The sequence below is a fragment of the Loxodonta africana genome, chromosome 12 (genome assembly GCF_030014295.1).
Source record: "Loxodonta africana isolate mLoxAfr1 chromosome 12, mLoxAfr1.hap2, whole genome shotgun sequence".
Taxonomy (NCBI): domain Eukaryota; kingdom Metazoa; phylum Chordata; class Mammalia; order Proboscidea; family Elephantidae; genus Loxodonta; species Loxodonta africana.
The window spans coordinates 90,512,714-90,525,405 of NC_087353.1; the positions used below are offsets into that span (position 1 = coordinate 90,512,714).

The 12,692-nt window shown below is 52.5% G+C and overlaps 1 protein-coding gene across 13 annotated transcripts in view; it reads right to left on the reverse strand.

Moving 5' to 3' along the window:
• Positions 1-20: 20 nt before the first annotated feature.
• The window catches only part of LOC100658233 (NADPH--cytochrome P450 reductase), a 90,365-nt gene continuing 77,693 nt past the window's right edge, over positions 21-12,692 (reverse strand). For all 13 annotated transcript variants that reach the window (XM_010596241.3, XM_010596240.3, XM_003416597.4 and 10 more), the window contains 13 exons: positions 8,842-8,970; positions 7,027-7,176; positions 6,241-6,365; positions 5,661-5,750; positions 5,029-5,127; positions 3,832-3,948; positions 3,603-3,721; positions 2,129-2,310; positions 1,634-1,783; positions 1,057-1,327; positions 834-979; positions 668-753; positions 21-569 (listed from right to left, as the gene is read on the reverse strand). In XM_010596241.3, coding sequence (XP_010594543.1) covers positions 425-569; positions 668-753; positions 834-979; positions 1,057-1,327; positions 1,634-1,783; positions 2,129-2,310; positions 3,603-3,721; positions 3,832-3,948; positions 5,029-5,127; positions 5,661-5,750; positions 6,241-6,365; positions 7,027-7,176; positions 8,842-8,970 — 1,809 coding nt within the window. In that variant the 3' untranslated portion in view covers positions 21-424. The remainder of the gene's footprint in view (positions 570-667; positions 754-833; positions 980-1,056; positions 1,328-1,633; positions 1,784-2,128; positions 2,311-3,602; positions 3,722-3,831; positions 3,949-5,028; positions 5,128-5,660; positions 5,751-6,240; positions 6,366-7,026; positions 7,177-8,841; positions 8,971-12,692) is intronic.

Genomic DNA, 12,692 nt, shown 5'->3' on the forward strand with positions numbered 1-12,692 from the left:
CTCAAACAGTCTCAGGCAAATACAGAAAACAGAACTTTATTCCAAGGGTCAGAGATTATTTAAAATTATTTACACTCACCGAAAATCATGTGAGGGGCCAGGCCCCAGCTCAGCCGAGAGAAGGGCCCCTTCTGTCTCAGCCACTGAGGGCCTGAGGCGTTCACAAGGTACGGGGCTGCCCACCCTTGGTCACGCACCATGGGGGGAGTTGCCTGGTGAAGGTGGGCCGCTGGTGAAGGCTGACTGGCCCAGCCTGGAGGGCTGAGGAGGGCACATCTTGGTCTAGGAGGAGTCTTTTGTCACTGAGCCTGCCTCCAGGGCCAAGTGGAAACCACCAGGAGACTGGTGGGAAGTAGTGGAAGTGATTACACTAGGGAAAGTCTACGGGGGTCTGGGGACAGGGCCAGAAGGGGGCTACCAGCCCCTAGCTCCACACGTCCAGGGAGTAGCGGCCTTTGGTCATCAGCTTCTTGATGTAGTCCACAGCCTGGGCGTGCTCCATGTCCCCAAGCTCGGCCACAATGTCATAGAAGGTGTTCTGCACGTCCCTCGCCATGTTCCGAGCATCCCTGGGGGCAGGAAGGAGGTGACACTGGGGGCTGGGAAAGGGGCCACCCCTGGGAGGAGGCAGGGCCTAGCCTCCTTCACACTCTCCCCCCTCACTCACCCACAGACGTAGATGTGGGCACCGCCTTTGTGGATCAGCTTCCACAGGTGTTCCTTGTCTCTCTTCAGTAAGTGCTGCACATAGACCTGCAGGCAAGGGGCCAGGCTAGTGAGGGAGGGGCCTGGCCCCACCCTCCTGCCCCAGCAAGGCCTGCCCACCGCCTCACCTTGTGGGCCTGCTCCCGGGAGAAGGCCACATTGAGCTGGGTGAGGGCGCCATCCTTGTGGAACTGGGCCAGCTCCTCGCGGTACAGGTAGTCTTCATCAGACCGGCGGCAGCCGTAGTAGAGCAGCGTCTCCCCGACATCCTTACCTGGGGCAGCAGTGGCCAGATGAGTGTGGGACCCACGCTCTGTCCCCGCGCCCCTCCTGCCTGGGCCATGCACTCACCCTGCTGCTTCAGCCAGGCCCGCTCCTGGATGAAGCCTATGAAGGGGGCAATGCCAGTGCCAGGGCCCACCATGATAACAGGCGTGGTGGCCTTGAAGGGCAGGCGGAACTGGGACTTGCGCACGAACATGGGCACCAGAGGCCGGTGGCCGTTCTCCTCAACAGGCTCCTTGGCCCTCAGCCAGCTGGTGGCCACGCCCTTGTTGACTCGGCCAGACTTGGTCTCGTACTCCACAGCCACGGCACAGATGTGCACGGAGTTGGGGTGGACCTGGGGGGCGACAGGCGTGAGTGAAGAGCAGCCTCCCTTCCTCAGCATGCATAGGCCCCTTCCCACTCCCAGGCAGTCCAGCCTGTCACACCCAGCCTAGTCACATAGCTGGTCCCTCAGGCGTCTCCACACTGTTCCCGGTGCCTAACCTCAAAGGCCCCTCTCCAAACAGCTTTCCTGATTGGCTGTCAGCACCAGGGCTGGAGAGGAGTTAGCAGTCTCCCAGTCCAGCCCTGATGAAGACACAGGCCTCTAGTCCTGGGAGTCAGACTGGGCCTCCTGGGCAGAGCTGGCAACCGCCCCCACCTTGGAGGATGAGGCAATGGAGTAGTAGCGGGCCTGGAGCCGAGGCAGCAGCTCACACAGGTGGTCGATGGGGGGCCGCAGGGATGGGTAGTCCTGCAGGATCGCCAGAATATGCCTCCGGGCCTCCACCACCCAGCTCAGGTACAGCTCCTGGGAAGAAACAACACATGCCTGTGAGAAATGGGAGGGTGAAGGAAGGGAGGGGACGTTTGCAATGGGACAGGCTGAAGCTGGGGCCTAAGGAGCTTGGAGAATGGCTGGGTGGAAGGTGAGCAGGGGGTTCTGGGAAAGCAAGCAGGAAGCCAGGCCGGGCCCCAGTCCTAACCGCTCCTCCCCCCGCCCCCAGGTGCTCATGTGCTGGCTTCCCCCTTTCTCTTCCTTGGCAATTTCTTCATCACCCTGCAGGTTGTGCACCAGAAATTCCCACACCGACCTAGGAGATTCTGGGTGGGGGATGATGACAGTCTGGAGGTGGGACGGGGGCGGCAGGTATACCTTGCCCTCGCCCGAGGAGGAGGCCATCTTGCGCAGTTGTTCCTGCTCACTGGGCTCTGAGGCGTACTGGGCCAGCTCATAGAGGACGTTGGTGCGGGGCGGGTTGGTGATATCCAGGTAGTAGGTGAGGGCCGTGCGGTAGGAGGTGGGGCAGGGGAAGGGGTGTTTCTTGTTGGACTCCTCTGCGGGGTGGGGGTGAAAGGCAAGATTTGGGGTATGTGGCGACCACCCAGGGGTGTGGGGGTGCTCTACAGGAAGGCAGGCCCTGCCGGCACTGGAAGCAGGGCTGGCGCTTCCTTGGCCCTGGGACCAGGCATCAGGCTTTGGCCAGGCCTTAAGCTTTAGGCTGGACCTAGTCTGTGTCCTGCCTGCCGGCCTGTGGGCGGGCCTAACCACTGTGGGGGCTCCCTGTCAGCCCAGCCCTCACCAGCCCAACCCCACTGTCCTCCTCTTTACATGGTTCAGCCACACAAGTGCTCGGGTGCTCCCACTCCTAACAGTCAACAAGAGGGCCTTACTGACACCCCACCTCCACCCCAATCAGACTACAGCAGGGAGCAGAGCGGAGGCGGGACAGGGAGTAAAGCACAGAGCATGGCGGGGAGCAGGGCCAAGAACGAGCTCCACACAGGTGGGTGACTGTGGACAAGGCACTCCCCCGGGGGTCCGTTTGTTCTGATGACAAGCAACCTGCTGCAGAACTGTTGAGGGCTGCTGAGAATGCATGGAGGGCCTGGCCCAAGACGAGGCTCAGTGCTAAGGGGTTGGTTTAGTTTTTGGAGTCTATTTTCTCTATATAAATAAATATACGACATTATATGTAGACAGCGGATGATGGCGTTTCGCAAACAGACGCCTTGTACCCAGCACTCAGATCAAGAAGCAGGGTGTTCCTAACACCCCGGAGCCCTCTTGTGCCAGCCCAGAAACGAGGCTCTGGCCTTGTACCACCAGGACAGGGGTGTGGGAATCTTATTTGAAGCTACACTGCCTGGGGGAGACTGCTGCCTGCAACCCTCACTCTGAAGAGCTCTCGGGCAGGCATAAGGCCGCCCAGAGGGGCTCTGACTCTCCTGGGTGGGTGAGTGAGTGCCATGGCCTTCCCCAGCAAGATCCTGCCTCTGCTGGCACAAAGGCCATGCCCCTTACAGAGTGAACCAGACCCACATGGGTGCACACACATGCACACAACGCACGTGCACTCCCATCCACACCCACGGGGCACCCACTCCTGGCACGACAGGTTCTGATATGAACCTGCCCCCTTTTCTGCTGTGCCTCTCGGGCTGGTTCTGGAACTGTTGAGAAGAAACAGGCAAGCTGAGGTCGCGAAGGACAGAAGTGAGCAGGGACAGGAGCTGGGCCCCAGGTGGTGGCCAGTGGAAGTGCAGAGGAGCTCACAGCAAGAGGCGGAGGCTGGCAGCCATCTCAGGCCCAGAGGGGAGAGGTGGGTGACCTTGATACCCGGACTCACCATCGAGATTGTTCAGGGACATAATGACATTCAGGTCGGCACCCAGGATCTCACCAAGCTGGTTGACGAGGGTGGAGTCATTGGCTGGGTAAACAGCAACGTGGTCCCCGGACTCATACCTAGAAAGAGAACTGAGGCTCAGGAGCAGGGGGTTGAGGGGCTGGCCAGCTCTGACCGGATCAGGAGGCCCAGAGAGAAGGCTGGAGGAGGTGGTGATGGCAGCAGGTACCTGATTTTGGAATCTGAGATGTCTAATTCCAAGTGCATGAGGTGCCGCTCAGTCCCCTGGTTCAGCTTCCGGTTGGTAGTAACTGTAGCCAAGAATGGATTCTTGGCATCAAAGGGACTGGGTGGGGAGAAGAGAAGCTCAGTGACCGGCTGGGTCTTTGTCTGAATCTCCCTATCCTCAAGGGACACTTCGGCCTCCACAAAACACAGGATATCTGAGAGGTTGGCCTGGGGTCCTCTGGGCCTCCAAGGGCCACACAGAAACATCACAATTACAGAAGGGCTCTCAACCCTACAAAGTGGGCAGAGCGAGGTCTCTACTACAGATATGGAGCCGGAAGCTGGCCCCTAAAATATCTATAAGCTCCTCCATCCTCTCTCCCCACTGCTGCGCTGGATGCGAAGGACCAGGCCCCAGAGGATGGAGCCACAAGATGGAAGGTGCCTGAGTCCCTGAATGACTTTGTGGAGCATAGCCTCCACTGCCACCCCACAGGCACTAGGCTATAACAGGAACAAGAAAGAACCTTTGCTCTGTAAATCACAGAAATGCTGGCGTTTTCTGCTGTGCCAGGGCTACAGCAAGGCTGACTGCAGCAGGGCTGGTAGCTGCGAGTCTCAGTGGTGCTGGTGCCAGGACTGTCCTGGGGTTGGCACCCACAGGCCAGTCTGGGCAATGCCCAGCAGGTAGCAAGGCAGGAGAGGAACACAATATTTTTGGACAAAAACTCCAAATACTGCAGTAGATTTTAAGGGAATCTTTTGCCAAAGATCAACCTAGTCCCAAAGCCTAAGTCATGTCCACGTGCAGGAACAGGTATGCAGTCTCTGCCCAGGATACGTACAAAGCAAAGCATCAAGGCAAATGAACAAACTGAGCAAATGCCAGTCTCCCAAAGGCTGTGCCTTTGGCTGGAGAGTAACACCTGGACAAAGGGTGGGGCCCTGAGGACCCTGCTCTCTCCTAGGAACTCCCTCTGCCCTGGGCCCCGTGCCCTCCTGTGCACAGAGATGGCGATATAGGGGCCCCTCCCACCCATCCCTGGGCAAAGGTGGCGATAAGGAGGCTCCATGCATTGGGGTCTGGGAGGAAAGATCCCGGGGGTATACACAGGGGACTGCCAGCTGCTTGCCAGCCCCAGCTGCCTGAGACACAGGCACACCAAGGGCTGGCCTCCAGCAGGCTCACTCTACTTACGGTTTCTGGTTCTCATAGCTCTTCAGGCGGCCTATCTCTCCCATGTACACCTTGGCTATGTCCATGTCTGTGTGGACCACAAGCTCATACTGGCGAATGCTGGAAAGGGGAGACCAAAGGTGAGGCCGGGTGCTGGGTAGGGCTAGGAGGCTGTAGAAAGGTTTTTTTCTTCCCAAGAGAGGAGGAAGGCTGCCCTCAGGGAGTTAGGGTGTAGAGAAGACGATGCAGGCTGGAGGGGTGAGACCCCAGAATCCAGACATGAAAACCGAGGCAGGAGAGGACCCACAGCAGACACACGACGATCAGGGAGGTGGGAGAGAGCCAGGAGATGGAACGAGCTTAGGGCAGTCTGGAGTAAGAGCCCAGAAGAAAGTTGGGCAGGCCTGGGGATTCGGGTTAGGAAGCATGCTTCAAGGCGATTCTTCTCTCCTTGTCATTTTCAGGTAAAGCCCAAGCTCCTTAGCCTGGGACCTGACACCCGTCCGTGCCCCTGTCAATTCTGTGACAGCTTTTGCCACTGTCTTTCCTCATCACATCCCCACCCCACCAGCCAGGCTGCCCCCTGGGCTGGCTTCCCTCAGACACTCGCTCACCCACAGGCCTCCCACCCAGAGTGCAGGGCACACGCTCACCTAGACTCCTCTCCAGTGGCTTCCACCCCAAAGTGCTCGCACACGGCCGGCCAGAACTGCTCTCGCCATGTGATGAAATCCTCCTCCAAGCTGGGGAGAGGAGAGAGTGAGCCGGGCCTGGGTGAGCCAGGCTACAGCAGCAGGAGCCGGTGAGGGACTGGCTTCGTATGCCCACAGCCGGGGCACCGGGATGGCCTTCCAGCCTGCTTGGCCCCTCTCCCTCGCCCTCCACCAGAGCCCTAGGGCTCATTGCACTCTGGTCTGCCCAGTGGTGAGAAACCAAGGCATCTGGAGGGATCTAGAAGAGTGTCTATGCCAACCATGGAAGGTTTCTGTGTGGGCCGGGCAGGCTGGGAGAAGACACCAGAAAGCAAAATGGGTCACTTGGCAAAGGCTGTGGGCAGGCCGTATGCTCCTTCTTGTTGATTGTGTCACTGGGTTTCAGCAAGTTGACAGTGATGCCTTTATACACCCTGTCATGTCCTATAGCCAACTCCCTTCTAGGACCTGAGAGGCTGGGGGGATGGATGGGGCAAGGACAAAGGGGAGAATGCACGGGGCTAGGGTCGAGGGCACTCACTTCCCGTCATCATCTCCCAACCCCAGCTCAAAGATGCGCCTTGCTCCCAGCTGCTCCAGCCGCTTGTCCACGTACTTGCCCATGGCATTAAAGTGCTCGTAGGTCTTGTTTCCGAGGCCAAACACCTGTGGGGATGGGGTGGTGGGGGGCAGTCTGAGACCAGGCCTCTAGCCTGACCGGCTGAGTCTGAGAAGGAGATTGCCTTCTCCGTAGTGCTGGCCAAGCTGCCAGGTGGTACCCATGGGCCTCAGAACCTGCCAGGCACCTTGTACTATGACAGCAGCTGGGCCATCTTTGGTCCCTAGAAGTGGCTTTGTTTAGGTGACCTGCAGCCCACAGGTTGTAGTATCTAGGGGTCTCCTCTAAGCCTCAACTGTACATGGTCAGCAGCGGGGTAGCTCAGCCTAGCTCGGCCAGCTGGTCACTTCAGCTCTCCTTGTCCAGCCATATCTCTTGGTCACCCTGACACACCTTTTCTGCCTTTGGTCTCTAGCCACAAATACCCCCTGGAACAAACTGGGGCTGTGACACCAGAGGAGAAGCTCTCTTAGTTGCTGGGGTCCAGGGCAGAAGAGGACCCCCAGATACAGGAGTGTGGCCACGAGCAGCCTGGGGCGCCCACTCATGAGCTCCCTGTCAGGCTCTCAGCTTGCCGCCTCCTGTCCTGACACCTCTGCCTGCCCTAGCTGATCAGAACAGGTGAAGAGCTGGAGGACTCCCAGGGGAGGTGCAGCACATGCCATGGGCCTACAGGAAGCCAGTGGAGGAAAGACAGGGGTGACTCACCGCATACTTGACCCCAGAGAGGTCCACATCAGCCTCCTGCAGCCAGTCATAGAAGTCCTGGGCATTGTCGGTGGGGTCCCCCTCACCATAGGTCGCCATGCAGAAAACTGCCAGGGAGTTGTCTATCTCGGCCAGGCTGCTCAGGTCGGCCTGGAGAGACAGAGGCAGGGACCGGCCGCTGACCATGATGGCGCCTGCCCTGCTCAGGTCTACCCCAGCCATGGGGTGCAGTTGCGTGAGCCCAGGCCTGCCCTCTGGCAGCTCATGACCAGGGATGTTCTGGGCACGGGGCGGGGTTGGAACGAGGGAACCATTCCATCTTTTTGGAAGGTGCAACAATGGGTCCGGGAGGGCTTCAGAGAGGAGGATGATGTTTGAGCCAGGTTAGATGGACAATTAGAAGTTTGTAAGGATCAAGGGGCGGTGGGTGCATTTCAAGAGCAGGCAGGGATAGCAATGGTGAGAGCTCGGCGTGTGGGCAGGGCAAAGGCAGAGAACAGGCTAGGTTCTGCCGCTTGCTGGCACTCAGGCCCTGAGAAAACCTTCATTCCACAAAGTCCCTGAGGCACAGCATGGCTGTAGATCCTACTAGAGCCTAACCAATTGTTCATCCAATTTAAAAACCCATGTCTAGAGCTGGGTGGGTGGTGGTGTCTGCCACCAAGACCCCCAGGGCAGGGGAGGTGAGCAGGCGGGGACGACAGGCTTGGTATGGGAGATGGAGTGGCATGTGCAGGAGGCAGCTGGCTCAGCAGAGAGCTGGTTTGAGGACAGGATGTCTGGCGTGTCCTTCAGTTACCCCAGGCAATGACTGGCAATGACCTCCATCAGAGCAGAGTGGGAAGGCAAACCCTGGGGCTTCTTTCCACACCACCTGCTCCCTGCCACCCCTTCTCCTCCTGGGCACCTAAGGGTCAGCTCCCTCTTTCCTGACCACTGCTGCCATCTGGAACCACCAGCCTGGCTGCCACTCCCTTCGTCCTCCTGAGCCAGAAGCAGGCAGGTGGCCTGCCTTAAGTTTCCTTCACTTTGGATAGCCACATCCACATGAGGGGAAGGGCAGAGGGCACCAATGCCAGGATGGAGAATGGGCAGGGTGCGCCTGGGGGTTGTAAGGAGCAAGCCTGCCCCCACAGCCCTCAGATCAAGGCTAAGGGGGTGATGGAGGCCAGGTGAAGCAGGGACCAGGACACAAGGGCTTGGTTCTGTAGACAGTCCTGTAGGGCCCGAAGGGGAGAGCAGCTGCCTCATTTCAAGCAAAACTGAAGAATTCTCAGAGGCCATCCAGTCCAATGCCTTATTTGTAGGCGAGGAAGGAGGCACACATGCGGCGGGAATTTGCCCAGGGTCATGTAGGCAGTCAGGGCAGAGTGGGCTTAGGCCCTAGATCCCCTGACTCCCAATCTGGTTCCCTTTCCACTGCATTTTGGGGGTGGGGGTGTGGGGAGCATAGATCCTCTCCGACCTTCTAAGACTCTTTAATTTTTCAAGCCTCACTCAATCCTACAACTGCCCAGAACCTGGTAAAGTCCACAGCGTGGAGAACACCAAGGCTGGGTGTGAGCAGTACTGGAGGCAGACACATGTGGGCTCATCTCCAGGCTTGCTGGACCTGGACGAGAAGTTCTTAATGCCCTTAAACTTGATACCACTTGTCTGTTAGAACAAATGAAAAGAGACACCCATTCCTGTTTACTCCTTTGGCTAACTTAAGCCCTTTAAGCCCCTCCTATGATCCAGAGATGAATAGCTTAATGCTTTAACTCTGACTGGAAGAGGTATGAGGAGGGGGCCAGAGTGTCTGGGGTAGCTTACCAGGTCATACTCCTCAGGGTCTGCTGCCATGCCTCGCATCCCATAGCGGTGGGCGTCTTTGGATAGGCGGTTGGCAAATTCCTCGGCGGTCCCCGTCTGGGAGCCATAGAACACGATGATGTTCCTCCCCTATGAAAGGCCAGACGCAAGCTTGTGAGGAGCCCAAGGAACCACGGGCTTCACCAGAGGCTCCAACGGACACCACTGGGCTGGGTCAGGTGGACAGGGCCCTCCCAAGAGCGTCCTCTTTTCTTCCAGGCTTAAAGTTCTTTCTAAAGCATTGCTGGGGCTAGCATCTTACTGCACAGCCAGCTGGAGTCCTCAAGGTAATCTTATACATGCAGCTGTTCAAGGTAACACTTTTGACATGTTTTTTAATAACGGGAAAAAACACATAACGTTAAGTAAAAAGAAAGTAACCAAACAGTATGTATACTGTATACTATAATCCAGTTATATATATATTTTGTTTACAAATACACATGAACAAAGAAAAAATGGCAAGAAATATACCAAGAGTCTCTAAATGGGAAATTATGGGTGAGTTTTTTCAAAATCAGTTTTTGGTTGATTATAAACGTAATACATGTTCACTATAAAAGATTATGGCAACAGGGAAAGGTATTATGCATTGGCTCACATGATCTGCATTCTGCCCTCCTTCTACTGTGCCTTCTATAGCAGCTACTAAAAAGCCCCAAACTCTATATCCCAGGTTCCCTTGCAGCTAGGGTTCTGAATGTAAATGAAGTCCTACCAACTGGATGTATTTTGCAGGATTTGGAAGAAGTGAGGCAAAAGCTACCTTCCTGTCCCTTTATGTAGACATAAGGTTTCTCTGCAGTAGCATTCTAGCGCCCAAGCTTCAGCTTCCTGGGTATTTCTGGTGGTTTTGGCAGCCAGACTCCGAGTTCCCAGGCCTAGTTTCCAGCTTATAAGATGTTAAGAGATGGATGCAGGAACCAGATTCAAGATGGCGGTCTAGTCAGATGCACCAGGCCGTCCCTCTACAGCAAAGACCCAAGAAACAAAGTGAAACAGATACAGATTGCAATCCTGGAACCCTGAGCATCAAATGAAAGGATACAGAATTGGAACAAACACCGACTGGAAAGAGAAACTGAACAACAGTAGTAAACAGGGAAAGATACGGAGAGACAGCCCAGCACAGCGGGGCCATTTGGAGACAAAGCCAGCAGCAACCCTGAGTGAAGAGCACAGGATGAAAACATTACAGAACTCCCAACAGAAGACTGAGAAACTGTACTGACATACCCAGGGTGAAGCAAGGTGAGAAGGACATGAACTGGAGTTAAGGAGGAAAAGTACAGGAAGGAGGATGACAGCTTCAGGCATCCTTGCAAACACAGAGTAGGGAGGGAGCCAGGAACAGAGATAGGGTGACTTTCCAACAGCAGTACCTGACTAGCAGGGTGGGTGGCAAGCATGGAGCATTAGATGAACCCTCCGTTTTTTTTTCTTTCTCTCACCTACTCTTCGGCTGCCCATTGATTGCCCTGTCCAACTGGGGGCCAAAAGTGAATGCCCCTTTGTTGCCAGACGATCACTGAAGCACACCCAACCAACCCACACTGATAAATCAAATCAAAACAAAAATCATAAATAAATAAAACAACACCTTAATGACTGAGACAGCACACAATATCAAATTATATAAAGATACAAAACAAGACGTTCAACCAAATGACCAAAATAAAGGGGCTGAAAACCTTCCTGACGAAGAGATGGTAATGGAACTACCTGGTAAAGAATTCAACAGCTTATATATAAAGCCCTCAAAGAGATCAAAGAAAGCACAGACAAAACCCTAGAAGATTCAGCAAACAATATAAGAACAAAATGACAAATTAAATAGACTATTAGAAATCATACAAAAACAGCAAATAGAAATCCAGAAGATTAACAATGAAATATCAAATATATAACTCAATGGAAGGATACAGAAAAGAAAACTGAAACAATGGAAGAAGGAATTAGTGAATTACAGAACAAATCCCTTGATACCAATTTGTTTGAGGATCAGAAAAAAGAACGGAAAAAAATGAAGCAAGCCTAAGAGTTATGTGGGATGCTATGAAGAGGAATAATTTACGCATGACAGGAATCCCAGAACAGGAGGAAACAAAAAAAGCAGAGAGAATTTTTGAAGATTTTCTTGAAGAATACTTCCCTAATATCATGAAAGATGAGAAGATTTCCATTCAAGAAGCTCAACCCTGTACAGGATAGACCCCAAAAGAAAGTCACCAAGAAATATCATAATCAAACTTTCCAAGTCCAAAGACAAAGAAAAACTTCTGAGAGCAGTTCAGGAAAAACAAAATATTACCTACAAAGGGACTCCAATAAAGCAGGCAATAAGGTAACAGGATGACATCTATAAAACTCTGAAAGAAAAGAATTGCCAACCAAGAATCATATACCCAGCAAAACTGTCTCTCAAATATGATGGCAAAATTACGACATTCCCAGATAAACAAAAATTAAGGGAATTTGAAAAAAAACTAGACCATCCTTACAATAAATATTAAAGAGAGTCCTTTGGATAGAGAACCAACAACAGCAGACAACCCAAGAGTAAGCCACACGACAGCATCACCAAGATGCCAACCGAGAAAGAGAAACCTCAAAATAAAATAAAGCTACAGAACTGAAAACAAGGAACCAGAGATGTCAATCTGAAATTGACGACAAATTCAAAACAAAAAAGGGGGAATGAATGGTGTAGTTGCAGAACTTCCACATGGAGAGGAAGTCAAAGCAATATCTAAAAATAACAGACTGTTTTAAACATAGGATGATAAAGGTTAACCTCACAGTAACCACAAAAAAAATGAACAAATCTATCCACCAAAAATAGAGAAAATCAAAAAGACTGAGTAAACACAAAATCGACAAACACGAAGAAAAGAAAATCCACAAACAAATAGAACTCAGCACAGAAAATTATGCAGAACTAAGAAACTCTCAATACCACAGGGGGGAAAAAGCATAACAAAATGACAGCAGTAAATTCATATCTATCAATGATCACACTGAATGTAAATGGGTTAAATGTACTACTCAGGAGACAGAAAATGGAAGAATGGATAAAAAAAACATGACCCATCAATAGGTTCCCTACAGGAGACATACCTTAGACACAAAGTCATAAAAAAAAATCAAAGGATGGAAAAAAATTTATCAAGCGCACAGTAACCAAAAAAAAGAGCAGGAGTGGTAATATCAATCTCTGATAAAATAGACTTTAAATCAAACTTCATCATAAGAGACAAGGAAGGACATTATGTAATGATGACAGGATCAAGCCACCAAGAGGACATAACCATAGCAAATACCTATGTATGCAATGACAGCTCACCAAAATACATAAAACAAATGCTAGCAGAAATGAAGAGAAACAGACTGTTCTACAATAACAGCAGGAGGTCTTAACACTCCACTTTCAATGAGGACGGAATAACTCAAAAGACTCAACAAAGACACACGAGATCTAAACTGCACAATCAACCAAACTGATCTCACAGACATACACAGAGCACTCCACCTAACAACAGCACAGCACACATTCTTTTCTAGCAAACATGGGTCATTCTTCAGAATAGAGCATATCCTAGGCCACAAAGCAGGCCTCAATAAATTAAAAAATATTAAAATAATACAAAGCATCTCTCAAATCAAAACACTATAAAATTAGAAATCAGTAACAGGAAGAACAAAGAAAAAAATAAAATATATGGAAACTAAACAATGCCATGCTTAAAAACCACTGGGTAATAGAAGAAATTAAAAATGAAATTTAAAAAATTCCTAGACTCAAGTAAGAATGA